Source organism: Ursus maritimus, unplaced genomic scaffold, assembly GCF_017311325.1.
Source record: "Ursus maritimus isolate PB19 unplaced genomic scaffold, ASM1731132v1 scaffold_21, whole genome shotgun sequence".
NCBI classification, from domain to species: domain Eukaryota; kingdom Metazoa; phylum Chordata; class Mammalia; order Carnivora; family Ursidae; genus Ursus; species Ursus maritimus.
Window position 1 is genome coordinate 36,797,064 of NW_024424564.1, and position 20,735 is coordinate 36,817,798.

At 39.5% G+C, this 20,735-nt stretch overlaps 1 protein-coding gene across 1 annotated transcript in view; it reads left to right on the forward strand.

The window, feature by feature from the left end:
* ANO4 (anoctamin 4) overlaps positions 1-20,735 on the forward strand; it is a 310,379-nt gene that overhangs the window by 124,328 nt on the left and 165,316 nt on the right. The window contains exon 5 of the mRNA XM_040637073.1: positions 2,484-2,642. Coding sequence (XP_040493007.1) covers positions 2,484-2,642 — 159 coding nt within the window. The remainder of the gene's footprint in view (positions 1-2,483; positions 2,643-20,735) is intronic.

A 20,735-nucleotide genomic window follows, 5' to 3' on the forward strand; every position in this document is an offset into this window, starting at 1 on the left:
AAACAAAGAGCAGGTCTTACATCTTTTTTATTTCCTCCGTAGGTCTAGCACATTTCGGGGATCCTGAATCTACCTATGCTTAAACTTTCACTAAATGATGTATTTCCCTTCTTACACCTAGAGACATTTCATTTATGTAAAGGGAGATTCTTAAAACCAGCTGTCATTTTATGATAATCTACTTTCTGAGCGTCACTAGGAGAAAGCAAGCTTTACGAGCATGGACTTCCTTGTATAAATCCCCCAGCACATAGAACAGTGACACAGAATGGACCAGCTCTCAGTAGATTATGTTGTCCAAAGCCTCCCCCAGTTTCTGTCCACCTCTGTAATCTGGAAATTCATTGCAGTTGTAAATAGATCCATCTGTTCATATGTCATTTTGGAAGAAGAGTCTTTTGTTAGGGGCATTCGCTCTTGCTTAGATTTTGTTTCAGTGGAGTTTAGTACCTTCTTTGTATATACATTAGGTATATACAGAATCATTTATTGCATATTCCTACTGTTTTTATTATTCCAGAGCCAGTTAACCATTGACAGGATGACACCTTTGAACAGGAAAAATTGCTTACTTTTGCCAAGCTTCCCAGACCTCTTTCTACCAACACCATATGCTACTGTCCATGTATTTTTTTTTTTTTAAAAAAAACTTCATTCCCTTGTCATTTCTTCACACAGTTACCTTGAGTGCCAAGATGTGGCATAAAGGAGGGATATCAAAAGGGATCTCAAAGAGCACCTACTCTCATCTCCTTAACTCACAGATAAGGAAACAGTCTCAGGAGGGTTAATGGCTTAGCTAACCCTCCTCCTGATGCCGTGGCTGAAACCTTGTTTTTGCAGACGGATGCTGATGTGCTAAATCTACAGAGTAGTTCCCTGCTTGGCAAATAATTGTTAAGAAAGTGTTTATTTGGGTAGACTTCTGAGTACCTCTTAAAGCAAAAACCAAAAAAATAATCAGTGAGGATTGGTCATCCATTGAGAATGTCTGCACCAAGACATGGGATGTGATATTTCCATCCCTCCTGGCTGATATTTTCCCTTTTAGATGAGGCGGCATGCATTGCACTTGTGCAAGAATGTACATTCTAGCAATGATCTTGGAGGTCTGGCATGTTTGCCTCCCATATACCACTGTTTGAAAACTGATGTAAACTGGGCCTACAGAAAATTAGCCAACCCCCCTCCCCCCATTTGCACTTGCTAGATTCGTAGACGTATTTTTGAAATCTATCAACCTGAGAAAATTGGCTCTAGCCTAACCAGGCTGTACTTGATGGTCTCTTTCAGTGTTGTACATGATCATAACAAGCCTAGGGAGCCTGGAAGAAAATTACACCTACTATTTTGTTCTCTAATTTTTGTATGTGTAATCACTACAAAATGATGTTTATAACTTACATGTAAGTTTTGAAGCATAATAAAATAAACACCTTAAACTATCATCCAACTGAGGAACTAAGATGGTATTTTTCAAATTATAATGACAACCTAGTTGTAGGTTACTAACTCTATTTTTAGTGGAATGGGAAAGTAATATTAGCATGTATGCAAGTAGAAAGGATAAGTATTGTCTTGTGAAACTTTTGTCTCAAATAACTTGGTATGCTTATATATGTACACAGATATCACAAAGTAAAATGTTTTTTCTTATTGTGGGCAAAAATTTTGAGAAATGTTGAACTAGAATAATACTAAAACCACCAAAACTGCTTTCAATCCCATCCTTCTACCTTATCAGAAGTCCTATAGTCCTGAATTTTTGGTTTTTTATTCTCTTGATCTAAAAATATCTTTACCATGCATATACATAGCCTTAACAACTTCTTTCTAGATTCATTTTATTTGTGCTTCATTAAAAATCATGTGCCATGGAGTCCTCTGTGACTTGCTTTTATTCCTGTCAATATTGTTTTAAGAGTTATGCTTACTCTTAGATATAACTGTAGTTCATTCATTTTTACTGCTGTATAATATTCCACCATATGACTATTCTATAATTTATTTACCTATTTTCCTGTCCATGGACATTTGAATTAGTTCACATTTTTTATTTTCTACTCTTATGAACAATGCTGCTATAGATACTCATATACATGTCTCCCAGCACCTTTAATAAGGATTTGTCTTCTTATGGGTTATATGTTACACCAATGATCAGTTTTACAAGATAATGCCAGTGTGTTTTCCAGAGTAAGTATTTCAGTTTTCACTCTCGCTTTTTAGAATATGATCATTCTCAGTTGTTCCACATCCTTGCCAACATCTGGCATTATTGTTAGGGGTCTTAAGTTTTGTCCATTTCACTCAATTCTTTTTCCAATTTTTAGTTTTTGTTCCCTACTATTTACATTTTTCATTAATAAAAATGTAATTTTGATAAAACACAATGAAAAATTCATTTACTTTTAATTTTTTAATATTATCTCAGGCTCATTTTTATGAGTGTCTTAAACTGGTTTCTTTCTCTGTGTGTGCAGACAGTGCCAGAAAAAAACAAATCAAATGGACTTTACTTCAGAGATGGAAAGTGTCGAATTGACTATATTCTTGTGTACAGAAAATCCAACCCACAGACCGAAAAGAGAGAAGTATTTGAAAGAAATATTAGAGCAGAAGGATTACAAATGGAGAAAGAGGTAAATAGTTTGCTTAAATGAGAAGAAACACAAATATGCATCTATTCATATCGAGAGGCAATTAAAAAATAAGCCATTATGTTCGTTATGTGAACTGAACATTTCATTTGTTTGGAGTTTGCCAGTCTGCAGTGTTTGGGGAATGTTCCAATAACTAATTTTTTGAAGCACGGTTTGCCTTTGAGAGCATTTGAATGCCAAAAGATTCCATGAAAATCAAAATACTCTATTTCAATTAAATGAATTGCTTCAGAGTGTTATGATTTACTTGACTTCCTATGTCTACAGTGTCTCTGTCTATGTGAATGGAGGGTTCTTTTGCATGGATTTAAGAAAACTTTGGATAAGATGCAATCATCCCACTCGGGAGCCTCTTTTTACATTTCAGGAAACATAATGAGCTTGGGCATCCTCATAGCAGGAGAGGCTGTCTGGCTGATTTGGCCAAAAACAGTGGGACTTTAGAAAATGATTCCATTTTAAGAGACATTCAGGTGTCTTTTCATGAGGTTCTGTAACTCAAGAGTTACCTTACCAGTGTTTTGCTCTCTCCCCTCTTTCCTTCTCTGTATAGGGACCTTTCAGGGAAAAATTACTAAGGAAGGTACCAGCGGCCCAGCTACACCTCTGACCCACAATGAGATTATTGTGTACCCCAAAACACCATGCACATTTATAGAACTTGGCCCTGTTAGGTAGATTACATAAGTCCTCTTAGATTTTCCTTAAACGTTTGCAGAGCTTCTGGACCTTTTCATAGTCAATGAGAAGAACGTATTGGCAGTTGGAAACATTTGCTTCTGATTTTGCTCCTCAAGGCCGAGGGGATAGATCTTTGAAATCAGACATCCAGGTTCTTCTTTGTATGGTACACGCAGGTTGCATGCTGATCTTAGGACACTTAAGATAAGCAGGATTTTTCCAGATCTGTTAGACTGACCTCAACTCTTGAGCATTTATGAAACAGAACAGCATTTTTCTGGAACATCTCCAAAAAGAGCATTAGAACAATGGCAAGGGGTGCTGAGTGGCTCCGTTGGTTGAACATCTGACTCTTGATTTCAGCTCAGGTCATGATCTCAGGGTCCTGAGATCGAGCCCTGCATCTGGCTCCCCGCTTGGTGCAGAATCTGCTTCTCTCCCTTTCTCTCCCTCTCCCTCTGCCCCTCCTCCTGTGAACAGCCCTCTCTCACTCTTTCTCTCTTGCTCTCTCTCTCTCAAATAAATAAATCTTAAAAAAAAAAAATGGCGAGATGATTGTGGCCATAACAGGTTCTCCTTCTCGGGAAAGTGCATATGGGTTTCTCCAAAGACTGTCTCAGTTGGAGGTTTCCTTGCAGCAACACACAGAGTTAAGTATGTTGTTTCCACTTTTGTGGGGCTCCAGGAAACCTTTGTTCCACCCATAGAACATACCTTTGATAAATCTTGTTCTTTAAGTGGTTATCGAGACAACTGTATACTCTTTTCTTAACATTGGCAGTGCATTAATATTTTTATTATTTTTTAAAGATTTTATTTATTCATTTGACAGAGAACACAGGCAGAGCAGCAAGCAGAGGGAGAGGGAGAAGCAGGCTCCCTGCTGAGCAGAGAGCCCGACATGGGGCTCGATCCCAGGACCCTGGGATCATGACCTGAGCCGAAGGCAGATGCTTAACCAACTGAGCCACCCGGGCGCCCCTAATATTTGTATGCTTAAAAATCATTCCTTCATCTTTTATTCTTATTCTTTATTCAGAATTTTTATATAAAGCAATGTGAATTGCCACCTGATCCTAAATAATGAAAGTCTTTCTTCTGATCCATTCTGACTCTGTCAGAGTCTTAATTCCCATCAAAAGTAGGTAGCTTTGTTCAATTACTGAGATATTTCTATTTTAAGCTTTGTAACTATGTTCTCCGTTCCTGGGGTTTCTTCTGCCTAGATTGTTTTAATGACATTTTATGACTTATTACTTAAAACTCAAAAAGCCCAATACTTTTCTGAATAATACTCAATACTACAGAAATTGCAAATCTTCTGTGTGTCTCCTGAAAGATCATCTGTGCTACAGTAGTCGTCTACTGGGATTAAATCAGGTAGCAGAGAATTGTTCTGCTGTTTGTTACCCAGTTGTGCTGACCATGGTGTGCTGGATGATTGCTGCATGATTTTGGTTGTATACAAGATAATTTTGTTTGGTTGTAATTTTTTGAAATTTTAATAGCTAGATATTTGCTTAATGTATACTAGAAAAAATAGCAATTAGAAAAAGGGTGATGTCACCATATGGAAAACTTCATAAAACTTATCTAAGCATTTCNNTTCCCTCCAGAACTTCTTCTCTGGATGGCAGCTCTCTATTTCTCCTTTTCCCCCACAATCCTCTATCCACTCCCAACAGCTAGGTTGTCCTCTTTCTGGAACCTTCATTCTAAGCAGCCTTTCCCATTTCCTGGCTCCAGTCTTTTGCATACATGACACAATTGGCTCTAATTGAGCCTCTGAGCTCTGCTTTGTGTTCTCATGGCCACAGCAGGCTCAGCAAGAAGGGCCTTTGCAGGTTCTTCTGTGCCTGAGAGGTAGCAGGAAATTATAGATAAATTAATTTTTTCCCTGTCACAAATAATTAAAATGTCCCTTAGTTGAACAACAAACTTGTATCTACATTGTGTTATTAGATTTAGAAGCCATCAAAAGCACTCTAATTTAAATCAAGTGTTTTATGAACAGCTACAGCCAAGAGACAATAATACTAATAGCTATTTCAGCTTCCAGGAGTTACTTCACTCTTTTACACAGAAAACAAAGAACTTAGTTCAAGGTGGAAAAGAAAAAAAGAAAACGCAGAAAGCCTACTATGAATCCATATACGTCTGAAATGATTAACAATAAATACATTGTATGGTTAGTGTTTTTTTTTTTTTCATTAGCTGTGTGTCATGATGCCCAACAATTACGGAAAAGATGTTTCAGAGACTTAGATGTTTTTGCCTTCAAATGGGTAAAGACAGGCTCTGTAGTTGAACATTTTGACAGTAAGAGAATCGTTATCTCTTTTAACACTGAATTTCAAGAAACAACTAGGAGAATGTTTAATTCATGATAACAGTGAAGACATAGTCAAATTTAATCTTCCCTAAAAAACTTTGCCCCTGCCCGATTACTCAACAGCTAAGTGCTTGCTTTTGGCACCCTGGGTCTTTAATATTCTGTAACTCATCTTTCATATTAGCCCAGAGAAAGCAATCCACAGCAAACTTCCCGAATAATCATTAAGTCCAAATGTTCTGCGTCTTAGTGTCTATTTAAGGAAATCCCCCCTTTTAAAGGTAAACTCCTATTTACTACTCACATTTTCCATTTCAGATTTTTTTTCTCATTTTAAATTTTATGTCCATCATTGGCCCTTTGGTACCTATTTTGAAATGATTATCATCAATAATAAGTTTATCTTTTCCTTCATATAGTCAAATTGTTGATGACTTTTGAATTGCTTGGAATGTGTGAGTAGTAGTTGTATTAGTGAAGCACACTCTTCTCTTTAGACCCACACAGAACTAGTGATAGCCTCTATCACTAGTCATTACAAAATAACTAATTACATAAATCATACCATTTTGATGATAGTTAATTCATTCAGCAAACATGCACACTCCCTCTATTCCAGGCACTGTTTCAGGTACTAAGAACTCAGCAGTAAATAAAACAGACAAAAAGCCCTTTTCTGTTGGAACTTAAGCACAAAATTAAAAAGTAAATATATATAAAATATCAAACATTATGGGGAAGAAAGTAAAGCAGAAAGTGTTGGAAGGGGTTTGTAATTTTTGTAGAAGTTGGCAAGGATAGGCCTCTCTTCCATGAAAAGAGAACAGTAAGTTCAAAGGCACTGAGGCAGAAGCTTCCCTAGTGTGTTCATGAAACACTGAGGAGGCCAATATGACCGGACTTACTGAACAAGGTGGAAAATAGTAAGAAATTACTCCAGAGAGACAATGGAAGACGGATGACATTAGGCCTCAGTGGTCACTGGGAAACTTTAGCTTTTCTGAGTGACAAGAACATCCTTGGAAGGTTTTGAGCAGAGGCATGACAAGATCTGGTTTCTATTTTATTAGAGTCACTCCGATTGCCTGGTGATTTTGGACTTAGAAAGGGAAGTCATGGCAAGGGCAGAAGCAGGGAGATCAGTTAGGAGATATGTTGCAAAATTCTGGAAGGAGAGGATGGTGGGTTGGTCAAGCACTCAGCAGAGATGTTGAGAAGAGTAGAAAGTAGACCTTATGGGAGTTTCAGACACTTTGGGTGAGTGATGTAAGAGAGAAGGGTCACAGGCTGTTTACCTGTTACACGCTATTCATTTAAGGAGTTGGAAGAAAGGAGCTGCCCTTTTACAGGGATGCGGAGAAGAGTGGGTCCTCTTGTAGACAGATTAAGCTTGGTGTGTCCCTGTGGTGGAGATGTTGAGTAGGACAGAAGAGTCTGGAATACAGGAGAGCTCTGACTGGGAGATAAACACTGGGATGAGCTCACCAAAGGAATGACTACAAATGGAAAAGAGACCCAAGTATTGAACTGTGGGACACACCTGTGTTGTGAATTTGGAGGATAGAAGAGTCAACAGAAAGGAGCAAGAAGGGAACTCAGAGGGTGTGGTGCCCAGAGGAAAGTGTTTCAGGAGGGAGCAATTGTGTCAAATGCTGCTGAGAGGGCAAGTAAGATCAGGACCAAAGTTAACTATTGAATTTAGCAATGTGGAGAAGTTTGGTGAGCTGGGCAAGGGAAGATTCTGTGGGGAGGTGGAAGTGAAAGCATGACGAAGGTATATTCAAGAAAGAATGGGAGGAGGAAACTTTGAGAGAGCAGTTATAAATAGCTCTTTCAAAAGAGAAATGGGGTGATAACTGGAGGAAGAAGTTGGGGCAAGAAAGAGTTCTTTGTATTTAAGATGGGAGAAATAACAACACGTTTTCATGTTAATAAAAATCGCTTACTTTCCGAAATTGGTGTTACAGAAGAGCGAAGGAAGAATTTACAGAGCATTGTCCTTGAAGCAATAAGCAAAAAATGATCACAAGTTCCTCCCATTGCAGGGACCTACTTGCCTGTATCTGTGCCCACAAATGCAACGTTCCCTCTCATGCCAAGGGTACCCTGACCATGCTCCTAGCTAAGGCCAACTGTTTGCTTTGGGCTCAAGATCCCATCCTCTGAGTCCTACTCAATAGCATTGCTTCCAAATGTGATTAATTATAGTAAGCTTTAAAAACACACAAAAAAAATGCAAAATAATGCATTTTGTCAAAATTTTTTCTGTTTTCACTTATTTCTAGAAAGATTGAAAACCTAACTGCAATAAACACATACACAACACTCAAGATACTCAGGTATCTTGGACATTTTCCTTTGAGATTATGACAAAAATAGTATTAAAATTTTAACTCTTACATTTATTAAGCGCATACTATTATCATCCCCATTTTGTAGATGAGACAGTTGAGGCAAAGCAATAATGTGCCCCGGGGACAAAGCCAGCAAGAGGTAAAGCTGGGATTAAAACCTGAGCATACTTGCTCTTCATTCTTTTTTTTTTTTTTTTAAAGATTTTATTTATTTATTCGACAGAGATGAGACAGACAGCGAGAGAGGGAACACAAGCAGGGGGAGTGGGAGAGAAAAGCAGGCTCATAGCAGAGGAGCCTGATGTGGGGCTCGATCCCATAATGCCAGGATCACGCCCTGAGCCGAAGGCAGACGCTTAACCGCTGTGCCACCCAGGCGCCCCATACTTGCTCTTCATTCTTATATTGTGTTGATTTCTGGTATTTGAAGATGGATCTCAAAGTTAAGGAGGTTCAGAGAAAGGCTGAGGAGACAGGCACTGAGTTAGGAAAAGGAACCGGGAAAGTTGGGATTCATAATGAAGTTGGGTGCTGTCTAGACTGTAGTTCTTGTGCACTTTGCCTGCCAGTAGCCATGGATTTGAATCTTGTTACAACCACTTACAAGCTGTGTTGTCTGGAGTGGCTTACCAAACTTTTCTGGATCTCAGTTTCCTTATTTTTAATAAGGAGGTTGATATTGCTTACCATGAATTATGTGATAATTAAATGAGAGCATATAGACAAATACATAGTGCAGTATAAATCTTTATACTTTTATAAAACTATCCAAATCTTTTTTTAATTTTACTTTACCTTTTATTTTGATTTGGTTTTACCTTCTATTTATGACAAGTAATATTGATTTTCCCTATATTACTGTGTTGTAAAAGTTCTTTATAATTATTTTAAAAGTGAGTGCATTTAAGGAAATTTAGGAAATTGTTGTAGATGATACGCACATTTGGCAAAAATTGAGAAGTTGACAAAAGCATGATTCCACTTTGTTACTTGCCTAGTGCTTGTGGTGGAATAACCTATTTAAGTCAGTGAGACCTGCCTCATGGTTTTCACACCTTTGTATAATTTACTCCCCTTGAATGTGGGCAGGACTTGTGACTTGCTGTTGACCAACAGACTATGGCAAATGTAGTAGAAAGTCACTTATGTGATTATGTTATGGTATATAAGACCTCATATCAGTCACCTGGTGTTAGAAGGACTCTTCTTTGTTAGCTTTAAGGAAGTAAGCCCCCGTGTTGCAAGACAGTCTATGAAGGGGGCCAAGTACAAAGAAAGGTGGGGTAGCCTCTAGGAGTCAAGAGTTGCCTCCCGTTGACAGCCAGCAAGAGGACAGGGACCTCAGTCCTACAACCACAAGGAGGTGAATTCTGCCAACAACTGGGGGAATTTGAAAGCAGATCTTTCCTCACTTGATCCTCTGATGAGACTGTAGCCCTAACCAAGAGTAGTTTTAGAGCCTGGTGGACCCCAAAGGAGAGAAGTCAGCTATGCTGTGCCTGGGTTCTGACCTACAGAAACTCAGAGATCTCTAGTGTATGTTGTAAGCCTGAAAGTTCATAGTGTAATCTGTTATACAGTCATAGGTAGTTAATAGAGTGATTAAGAGTCTGGGGCTAGACATTCTCAGTGCTTATTTTTTTCCACCATTAAAAGCTGTGTGCTCCTGGGGAAGTTAGCTCATCTACAAAATGAGACTAATGAAATATATTTCATGGTTATTATGATAGTTAAATGAGATAATTCATATCAAGTGCTTAGCTCTATACCTGTCATATTTTAAGCATTTAATAAATCTTTATTATTATCATCATTATAGTTATACCAACTAAATAAAGTATATTAACACTCACTTCTAAAATAGTTTTTCAAGGCAAACTTTAGAAAATTTCTCATATAGTTCACAAATCCCTTAAAATGTAACCATTAGGAATCAACTGACCATATATTGCTAATGTATATGCATTAATGAGATTAATGGTTATCTATAATGCTCTTGGAAAAACTCAGAATACATTAAGTAACAAGTTTAGCATTGTCAGGATTCAGGTATTTATCTGCTTCCAGAGAATTTGGTTTTGGATTCATCAGGAAATGAAATAATAGATCAACCCAGACCTTTAAAACACACACACACACACACACACACACCCCCACACCCCTTTAAACTGTACTTGTTTGCCCATCCTAATCTTGCTTTACCCTATTCAAGGGAAAATTTCACAAAAATTTCCTCATTTAAAACTAATTTCACCCAGGTGTTCTCTGCCTACATAGGCTTCCTGCCCATACTACCATTTCTCTTTTTCATCCCTGTTTATGTTCTAAGATGCTCTCCTAATTAGGATCCAGAGCTCTGAGATATGAGGAGAAGAGAAACAGGGACTCCTCCCTCCCTTCATAGTTAAAACCATGATGAGTGGCAGGACAAACTGAACTATCCAAATTCCTGTCCTCTACTGCTTTCTGGCCTTACAAGAGAGATTTACTTGGGGCGCCTGGGTGGCACAGCGGTTAAGCGTCTGCCTTCGGCTCGGGGCGTGATCCTGGCGTTATGGGATCGAGCCCCACATCAGGCTCCTCTGCTGTGAGCCTGCTTCTTCCTCTCCCACTCCCCCTGCTTGTGTTCCCTCTCTCGCTGGCTGTCTCTGTCTCTGTCGAATAAATAAATAAAATCTTAAAAAAAGAGAGATTTACTTAATAATCTCCATCTCCTCATATGTCACACATACGTATTACTAAGGGTCCCAGGTTGAGGTAAAGGGAAAAGAAATTTAAGGACAATCATAAGCAAAGAGCAGAGAAAACAGATTTTCTCTGAACATCAAAGCCCTAGAGATTCCTTGAAGATCTGTGTTAGTCCATTCTGGCTGCTATAACAAAGTACCACAGACTGGATGGTTTATAAACAATAGAGATTTCTCACAGTTCTGGAGTCCAAGATCAAGCAACCCACAAATGTGGTGTCCGCTGAGGACCCACTTCTTGGTTCATAGCCATTGCCTTCTCATTGTTTCTTCACATGGCAGAAGGGGTGGGAGCTAGCTCTCTGGGCTCTCTTTTATATATAAAGGCATTTTAATATATATATATATATATATATGTGTGTGTGTGTATGTATGTCTGTATGTATACGTGTGTGTGTATATACATACATATATTTGTGTGTGTTTATATATATGTGTGTATGTATATGTGTATGTGTATGTGTATATATATATATATATATATATATACGTATATATATACACATACACACACACCCCCATTCATGAAGCTTCACTTCACCTTTCTGACCTAATAACCTTCCAAATACTTCCACCTCTTAATATCATGACATTGGGGATTAGGATTTCAACATATTTTGGGGGGACAGAAAACATTTAGACCATAGCAGTATCTTTCAGGGTTTACCATGGGCTTTTTCATTAAGTTTTTATTTTAATTCCATTATAGTTGACATACAGTGTTATATTAGTTTCAAGTGTACAATATAGTGATTCAACAATTCTGTACGTCATTACTCAGCACTCATCGTAAGTGTGTTCTCAATCCCCTTCACTATTTCACCCATCCCCCTACCCACCTCCCTCTGATATGCTTTATTTTAAATGAGTACCCTCAATTAATTTTTTTTTTCAACAAGAATACTTTTTACTTGAAGCATATGTCAGAATACATGGTTCAAAAAGATATATAAAACATTCCATCAAGAAAAAGAGTACAGATTTTCTTCAAGTGCACACAGAAGAATTACTTGGTTAAATCACATAAAAAGAGACATAACAAATACTACAAATTTAAGAAGACTGAGATCATACCAAGTATCTTTTTCAACCACAATAGTACAAAACTAAAGATCAACAATAAAGCTGAAAAATTTACACTGTAAATATTAAATATTTAATATGTAAATATTAACCCACTACTGCACAAACCAGGGGTCAGATAAGAAATCAAATGACAAATCAAACTAAGTCTCAAAACAAAGGAAAAAAAAAAACAATATTCCAAAACCTATGGGATACAGCAAAAGCAGATGTTAGAGTAAAATTTATGCTATCATACTTGTATTAAGAAAAAAAAGTAACACCACAAATAAACGTAACACCACAAGGAACTAGAAAAAGAAGAAACTTAGCTGAAATTTAGTAGAGGAGAAATAACAGAGAAAAATCAGAAATAAAATAGAGACCAGAATAACCAATAACATAACATTGAAAGTAAGAACCAGTTCCACCCCCCCCCAAAATTGGCAGTGTTTTAGCTACATTAACTATGAAAAAAAAAATCTCAAAAACCAAAATGAGAAATGGAAGAGGAAACAATACAACAGATAACCACAGAAATACATAGTGTGATAACAGATTACTATAAACAATTATATACTAACAAATCAGATGGCTTACCAAAAGATAATTCCTGGCGCGCCTGGGTAGCGCAGTCGTTAAGCGTCTGCCTTCGGCTCAGGGCGTGATCCCGGCGTTCCGGGATTGAGTCCCATATTGGGCTCCTCTGCTGGGAGCCTGCTTCTTCCCCTCCCACTCCCCTGCTGTGTTCTCTGTCTCGCTGGCTGTCTGTCACATAAATAAATAAAATCTTAAAAAAAAAAAAAAAAGATAATTCCTAAAAATGTACAAGTTACCATAACTGAATCATGAATCTTGAATCCAAGAAATAAGAAATCTTCTTAGACTAATAACAAGAATGAAAGTTGAATTAGGAACCAACAATCTCCCAGGACAGGAAGGGCCAAGACCACATGATTTCATTGGTGAATTCTACCAAAGATTTAAAAAAATAATTTATGACAAATTCAAAATCATTCCATGAAGCCAGTACTACCCTAATACCAAAGCAGGATAAAAACAACACAAGAACAAAACAGTCTATTTCATTCGATATGTATATTGCTACTCTTTCTTTTGACATCCATTTGTGTGATAAATGTTTCTCCACACCTCACTTTCAAGCTGCAGGTGTCTTTAGGTCTAAAACGAGTTTCTTGTAGGCAACATATACATGGGTCTTTCTTTCTTTCCTTTTTTTTTTTTTTTCTTTTATCCATTTTGACACCCTGTGTTTTTGATTGGAGCATTTAGTCAATTTACATTCAAAGTAATTATTGATAGGTATGTATTTCTTGCCATTTTATTACTTGTTTTGTGGTAGTTTCTGGACATTTTTTCTGATCCTTTCTTGTCTTTGTCACTTTTGGTCTCTCCTTTGCACTCAAAGAGCCCCCTTTGATATTTCTTATAGAATTGGTTTAGTGGTCTTTAGGTTTTGTTTGTCTGGGAAACTCTGTCTCTCATCGTATTCTGAATGATAGCCTTGCTGGATAGAGTATTCTTGGCTGCAGATTTTTCCCACTCAGCACTTTGAACATATCATGCCACTTTCTTCTGGCTTGCTAAGTTTCTGGTGAGAAATCTCCAGCTAGACTTATAGATTTTCCCTTGTAAGTTAAGGACTTCTTTGGTCTTGCTGCTTTTAAGATTTTTTATCACTATATTTTCCAAATTTAATTACAGTATGTCTTGGTGTTGGCCTGCTTTTGTTGATTTTGTTGGGAGTTCTCTGCCTTCTGGATCTGGATGTCTCTTTCCTTCCCCAGAATAGGGAAGTTTTCTGCTATTATTTTTTGAAACAAATTTTCTGCCCCCTTTACTCTCTCTTCTTCTGAGACTCCTAAAATACAAATGTTATTATGTTTGATGGAATCACTGATTTCCCTAAGTCTGTCTTCGTGTTGCTTAATTCTTCTTTTTCTCTTTTGTTCAACTTCATTGCTTTCCATTATTTTGTCTTCTAGGTCACTCACTAATCAGTTCCTCCACTTTTTCCAACCTGCTGTTCATTGCATTAAGCCTGGTTCCAGTCTTGCTTATTGTATTGTTCATCTCTGGATTGATTCTTTTTCAACTCTTTTATCTCTGTTTTAAGGGTTTTACTCATGTCTTCTTTTCTCAAGCCCAATGAGTATCTTTATGACTGTTACTTTAAATTCTCCATCAGTTATGTTACTTATATCTGTTTCACTTAGATCTCTGGCTGTGGCCTTATCTTATTCTTTCTTTTGAGATAAATTCCTCCATCTTGGCATTTTGTCTAAGCCTCTGCCTTCTTCTCTGTGTTAGAAAAGCCAGTTATGTTTCCTGCTCCTGAAAGTAATGGCCTTATGAAGAAGAGGTCATGGAGTGCCCAGAGCCTGGTGCTTTAGGAAGTGTCTCTGGTGTGTGCTCTCTTGTGGTGTTTTGACTGTTCATTCCTTCATGCCAGTTGTCTGTAGAGACTCCTCGCGGGCTGCAGGCAATGTTTGGTTCCTGGCCTGAATGTGGTGGGTTTGAAGTAGGTGTGTTCTTGTCTGCTTGTGAAATGAGATCTGACACCAACTCCATCAGAACTGAGGCCCTACAGAACTCTCTGCTCAGGAGACATGGTATAAGCAGGAGTTTTTGCTGATCTTCTGGGGAAAGGGGCCCACCACGCTGGGACTGATGCAAGCTTGACTGGGAAGGACAGTTCCACAGCAGCACAGGGGTGGGTGGGAAGGCGTGTGTGTGCGTGTGTGTGTGTGTGTGTGTGTGTGTGTGTGTGTGTTGGGGGGAGTTGTTGTAAGCAAGTTAGGCAGCCAGTGTCTGGGATGAGCTGTTTCCCTTGGGTGGCTCTGTGTTTATGCTGAGGGGTGGGGGACAGAAGTGGCACCAGCCAGTTCCTTTGTTTCTGAAGAGATGTCTCCCTGAGTGCTGCTTCTCAAGGAGAAACTCCTGGAATAGCAAGTAATCTCCCTACTGTGTGCCCCAGGTGTTTTTCAGATCACTGTTTCCACACTGTTTATCCCCAAGTTATTTGCTTGCCTTCTTTCTAGGAGCAGGACAGTGCCCTTTGAGTTCTATCCTAGCTTTAACCACAGACCTTTAAAACTCCAGATTTTAAGCCCTGCTGGTTGCAAAAACCCATAAAATTTAGCCCCTCTCATTTTCCACGCCAGTGGCTTTGGGGAAATGTTCTCTTTGTGTGTTCCCTTGTGTGCTCCTCTTTCTGTTGCCCTTCTCTGTAACCAAGCCCCCCTTCCCTCCACAGCACCTATGATCCGTTTCTCTCTTAAATCACATCTCCACACTTTCTACCTTCTTCAGTGTGGCCTCTTCTCTCCCTTTAGTTGTGGACTATTTCGGTCAGTATTCAGGCCAATTTCTGAGATATTTAGGATGAATTCATAGTTATCTAGTAGTGTTTATGGGACGAGGTGAGCCCAGGGTCCTCCTACTATGTTGCCATCTTTGGTCAGGGATTACCATTATTGATGCATGCTTTCACTGACTCCTTTTTAAAAGTGCTGTCTTGGGGCACCTGGGTGGCTCAGTCAGTTGAGCATCTGACTCTTGATTTTGGCTCAGGTCATGATCTCAGGGTCCTGGGATTGAGCCCCATGTCGGGCTCCATGCTCAGTGGGGAGTCTGTTTAGATTTTCCTTACCAGAAGCAGAGCCTGAGGCAAGGAATTTTGCTAAAGTTGATTGGCAGAGTACTCTTGAGAAAGGGAAGTAAGGAAAGTAGAAAAGGGCAGGGAGAAAAGCTAAGCCAAAAATGTGTTCTTTGATTCAACAGGGAAGCCCTGGAGCAGAGAGTACACCACAGAGCTGGGTCACCTTTAAACTCCCGTGTTAGTCATTGGCTGAAGCTTGTGGAAGTGGTAGGAGGTGGATGCTGTTCCTTTTTGACAAAAGGTGATTCTCCAACATTATGGAAGCTTGATTTCTGGGCCAGGGACCATTAGCATTTACTACCACTGGTAATGAGTTTGTAGTAGAGATGTTGTCAAGTCTGTGGTGTTTAGATGGCCCACTTTGAGATCCCAGTAACCATGGAATTCATGACGGTCCTTGATGGAAATAAAGAAAGAAGAAACGCACTTGGGCATTTTATTTTGCCCAGTCAGTGAACAGCTGATTTCCATGGCTATGTCGAGGTAACACCAATCAGTTTAGTTCCAGGGTTTCTCAGCTTCTGCACTATTGACATTTTGGGCTGGATAAGTCTTTGTTGTAAGGGGCTGTCCTGTATACCAAGGGATGTTTAGAAGCATCCCTAGTCTCTACCCACTAGATCCCAGTAGCGCCTACCCCCAAAGTTATGATAACCAAAAATGTCTTCAAGCATTGTCCTGAATCCCCAGGAAGGGAAGCAGATGAGTGCAAAATCATTCCTTGTTGAGAGCCACTGAGTTAGACCCTTTGATCCAACCTTATATAGTTTGTTGCAGTGTACATGAGGCAGCTAGAGGAACTAAAGGGAGCTATTACATACAGACTAACTGATTTAAACACTCTTGACATCAGACTCGTGAGTCAGAAAGAGTCCTATGTATTTGAGAAAAATTGGGTAAGATTGGCCTTTTGGGGGATGTAGATCCAGTTACTAATTTATCACGTACTAAATAAATAACTAGGTAAGATTCTTAACCTCTTACTACCTCAGTTTCTTCATTTTTTTTATTATCTGGCAGATAATTCAAATGGGGCTATTATAAGGATCAAAAGAGTTAACACGTTATAATGTGCTTAGGTAAAAGTCTGACACATACTCAGTGCTCAGTAAATGCTTGCTGTTGGTATTGATAGTGAAGGGAGGGGATCCATCCATTGGTCATCTGTTTCCTGATCTCAGGCATTTAACCCATCATGACCTCTTGGTCTGAGGGTCCTTGCCTTGAAAGGATTTGGTAGGTAGCAAAGATACCCAATGGCAAGTCTTACCTAATTGCCAAGGACTCAGTCCTTTTTGGTGTCACCTTCAACTGCCCCATATCAGTCCATTAGAATCACATCCTTGTTCCCACGGCTCCATCTTCTTAAGACAGTTTCATCAAATTGTGGGGGAGGCCCCTCTCTCCTTCTCTATCTCTGTCTTATTCTGTCTCCCTCCCTTCTGTCTCTTCTGTTTTTCTCCCTCTGTCTCTCCTTCTCCCTACCAACCCCCTCAATTTCACTATAATATGTAAAACCAGTTAGAGATCTGAGGGCCTAATTATTATTGCCTCCACTGCTTTTGCTTATTTAGGAAGACACTTATGTTGGCAGGTCAAGATGACCAGTACAAAGTTATCTTGAACTGACTTACTCAAAAGTTTATTCTTCAATACATATTTCTTATGACTCATGCATATTCCTTTGCTAAAGACAGAATTAACATTAATAGAAAAAAATACCCATTACATAAGGCACAGCTGAAGAACTGAGTTGGTATTATGAATTATTGTTACCATCCTACAAGACAAAATACTTTGAAAGACTTCCTAAGTGGTCTAAACTGAGCTTGTCTGATACAGAACACATTTTGCATTGTCATCGTTTACTACGTACCAGATGTAGGCATTGCATTGTTACACCTCTGAAAAGAACTGAAGTTCGTTCGTTCGTTCATTCATTCATTCATTCATTCATTCTTGATTTTAATTATTTATTTGACTGAGAGAGCCAGAGAGCACAAGCAGGGGGAGCAGTAGAAGGAGAGGCAGAAGCAGGCTCCCCGCTTGGCGGGGAGCCCCATGTGGCCCTCGATCCCAGGACCCTGGGATCATGACCTGAGCCAAAGGCAGACTCTTAACCATCTGAGCCACCCAGGCACCCCTGAAGTCCTTCCTTTATGGTGTTATTTTTGTTCCTGTTGTTTTTACTACATGTTATATTAAATTGCTGAAGGTTACTCGAAGTATCTACTGGGGATATGGCACTACTTATTCATTAACGAGATGGAGAAATTTCAAAGCTTTGAAGCAGTCCAGAGAAGTATAAATCCATGGTCTCCCACCTGTAATCCTTGCAAGTGGAAACTTTGAAAAAGATGAATTATAAGCTGAATTTTATTAACCAAGCCTGATATACTTTGATTGCAAAAGTGATGATGCAGCACTGTCTCTTGAGGCAGAGACCAAGGTTTAACTCCCTTCCTGTTGTGTTTTAGGCGTATTTTAAGAGCAGTTGTTAGTGTTGATGACTCCATTTCCAGATGGATTCATTCTTTATTCATTCATCAAATACCTAATGAGTATCTGCTCTTATTGAGGGAAGAAAGGCATTAAATAAACAAATGTGTCAGATGTGATGAGTATTATGGAGAAAATATGCAGGAATAGTGGGAGGGAGTCATTATTTCATTCCAGAAGTTCAGAAAAAGTCTCTAAAATAATGGGGGAGCTAATTAGCACAGAGAAATTGGAATTTGCATTCCTGAACCCTATACTCTAAGGCAGTTTAGAGTTTTCCACTGTTTTACTTTTGTCTTGCATTTTTGCTTGTGTGGGCAGAGATGAGGTTAAGAAGACTGTGTAGAACAACTGAGTAGAGAGGGTGTACTACAGGCCGGGGAACCAGCTGGATTCGGCTGGGGGAAGGGAAAGGGGAGGACTGTGGTGTTTTTGCATCTAAATGACTTCTCCCAGGGCACAGAGCAGGAACAAATCAAATGCTTGAACAGTCTCTCCTCTGGGGAGATTAGACCTTGTTGCAAACCCCCTCTTTAACGTGTTCTTTGTCATTCATTAGTTTAGTTGTCACCTCTGTTGGTGTTCCCTCTTTTGAGTTCTTCCGCACTTTTGTCTATACACACACCAACATTTCTTCTTTTCATGTCTTCCCTACTGCTTGTAACCACTTAGAGTTAGGGTTCTGTATGAGGACGAGCCACTCTGTGTCTTCCAAGAATGAAGTGTTCAGTATAGAAGCTTATACCACTGCTGAGAAGCCTACTGAGTGAAGGGTAGGGAAGCCACCTGCAACTACTTCCTGAAGTACCATAGGTGTGGGTCCCAGGAGCTGGCCTGGAAGCCACTGTCTGACTATGGCACAAATGATTCTCAAACAACTTACTGCAGCTGTCATTAACTTACACAAATAACTTCTACAACTGTCTCTAATGGCTTACCCAGAGTGGAACACAGCTTCTTCTTTTCCATCTTCCAGATTTCACCTAAGTATCATTCATCTTTCCACAGGGAAGGAGATTCTGGAAAATGTAGTCCTAATCCCCCCACACCCCCCCGCCCCAGCAATAGGAAGGCAGGCCTTAGGAAGGGGCAGAGATGCCAAGTTGACAAAAAACATTATAGGCAGCCATCAGCCTACTCCTAACAGGATTGACTAGCTATCCGTCCCTTCACTTAGGGCTATGCCAGCCCCTTCTGTGTCATATCCAAATGGTTTTACAGTTCTAAGTCACGAAACTTAATACCACCCCCACCAAGATGGTGGTGGGATAGCCCTTTCTGGTGTTTCACATGGGCACGGCTGGGCAAATTGTCCACAATCACAGGCCTTCTCCACACCCACCCCCTTGTTTTGATGCTAACACCACATAGTTCTCTTTGTTCAATGCAGAATTAAATTCATTGAGACCAAATTTTTAATTTGAGGAACAGTAACTCACAGCCTGCATAAAGAGACATCCATGTATTTGTGATGCAGAGAAAAGGGAAAGAACAAAGGAAAGACAAGCTGAAAACTCCTTCCCCCACAACTGCCCACAGGAAGAATAAAAGAGGAAGGTCCTCTCCACCACTTCCAACTCTTTGGTGTTAGAGTATTGATCATTATGCACATGTGTTTTGAGTGTCTATCCTATTCCAGGCACTGTGCCAGGCAGTGGAGAATCAAAAATAAAAAAGTGTTCTAGTTATCTATTGTTGCATAACAACTCCAGAACCGGTGGCTTAAAATACCACTCATTTATTTTACTCTCAAATCTGCAACCGGGCAGAGCCAGCAGGAACAGCTTTTCACTGCTTCATGGGGTATCAGTTAGAGCAGCTCTTTCTAGGGGTCTGGAGGACTCCTTTTCAAGATGGCTGATTCACAGAGCTGGAAAGTTAGTGTTGGCTGTTAGCTGAGAGCTCAACCTGGCATGTGGGCTATGGGCCTTGGTTCCTTTCCATGTGATCTCTCCACAGGCTTTTCTGGGGCTCCTCTTCTTCAGGCTTCCTTGTCACATGGTGGCTGGGTTTCAAGAGAACAAGGCAGAAGTACATTTTAATGACCTAGACACAGAAGCATTTCTTCTATATCCCATTGGCAGGAGGAGGATCAAAGGGAAGGGACAGAGTCTACCTTTCGATGGAGAGTGGAAAGGTTCTAGCTATTGACATGACAGCTATTGTCAGGGCCATCTTTATAAAATACAACCTGCTATGATATGCTCAGTGTGTTGAGGAGCTTATTGATTAGCTATGGACCAGAGGATTGGTATACAGCCTGAAAAGTTTCTGTGGAAGCACTGAGGGGACTTCAGACTTTGTCTAGAGCTTTCAGGAAGGTTCACGGAAGTGACCCGGGTCTTGAAGGATAAATAGATGAACGGGTATTTACTGAGCAGAAAAGTAGAGGGCATGGCATTCCAGAAGGAGAACAGTATGAGCAAAGGCATAACTTCTGATTGGAGGCCTCAGGGCTCTTCTGTGCATCTCTGCTTCTCCATCTAATTAGTTCATGGAAATCCCATGAGGACTATAAGGGCTTCCCCACAGAGCCTAGCATAGAGCCTAGATCATTATTTCATCTTGACTTTCACATTGTTTATTCTCATTCAGCAATTTCATATAATTCATGTCGGATATAATTGTTTTCCTAGGCCTTAATGATTGGTCTGATACTGGCCAGATATGCATTTTGTAGTTATTTTTTTAAAGATTTTATTTATTTATTTATTT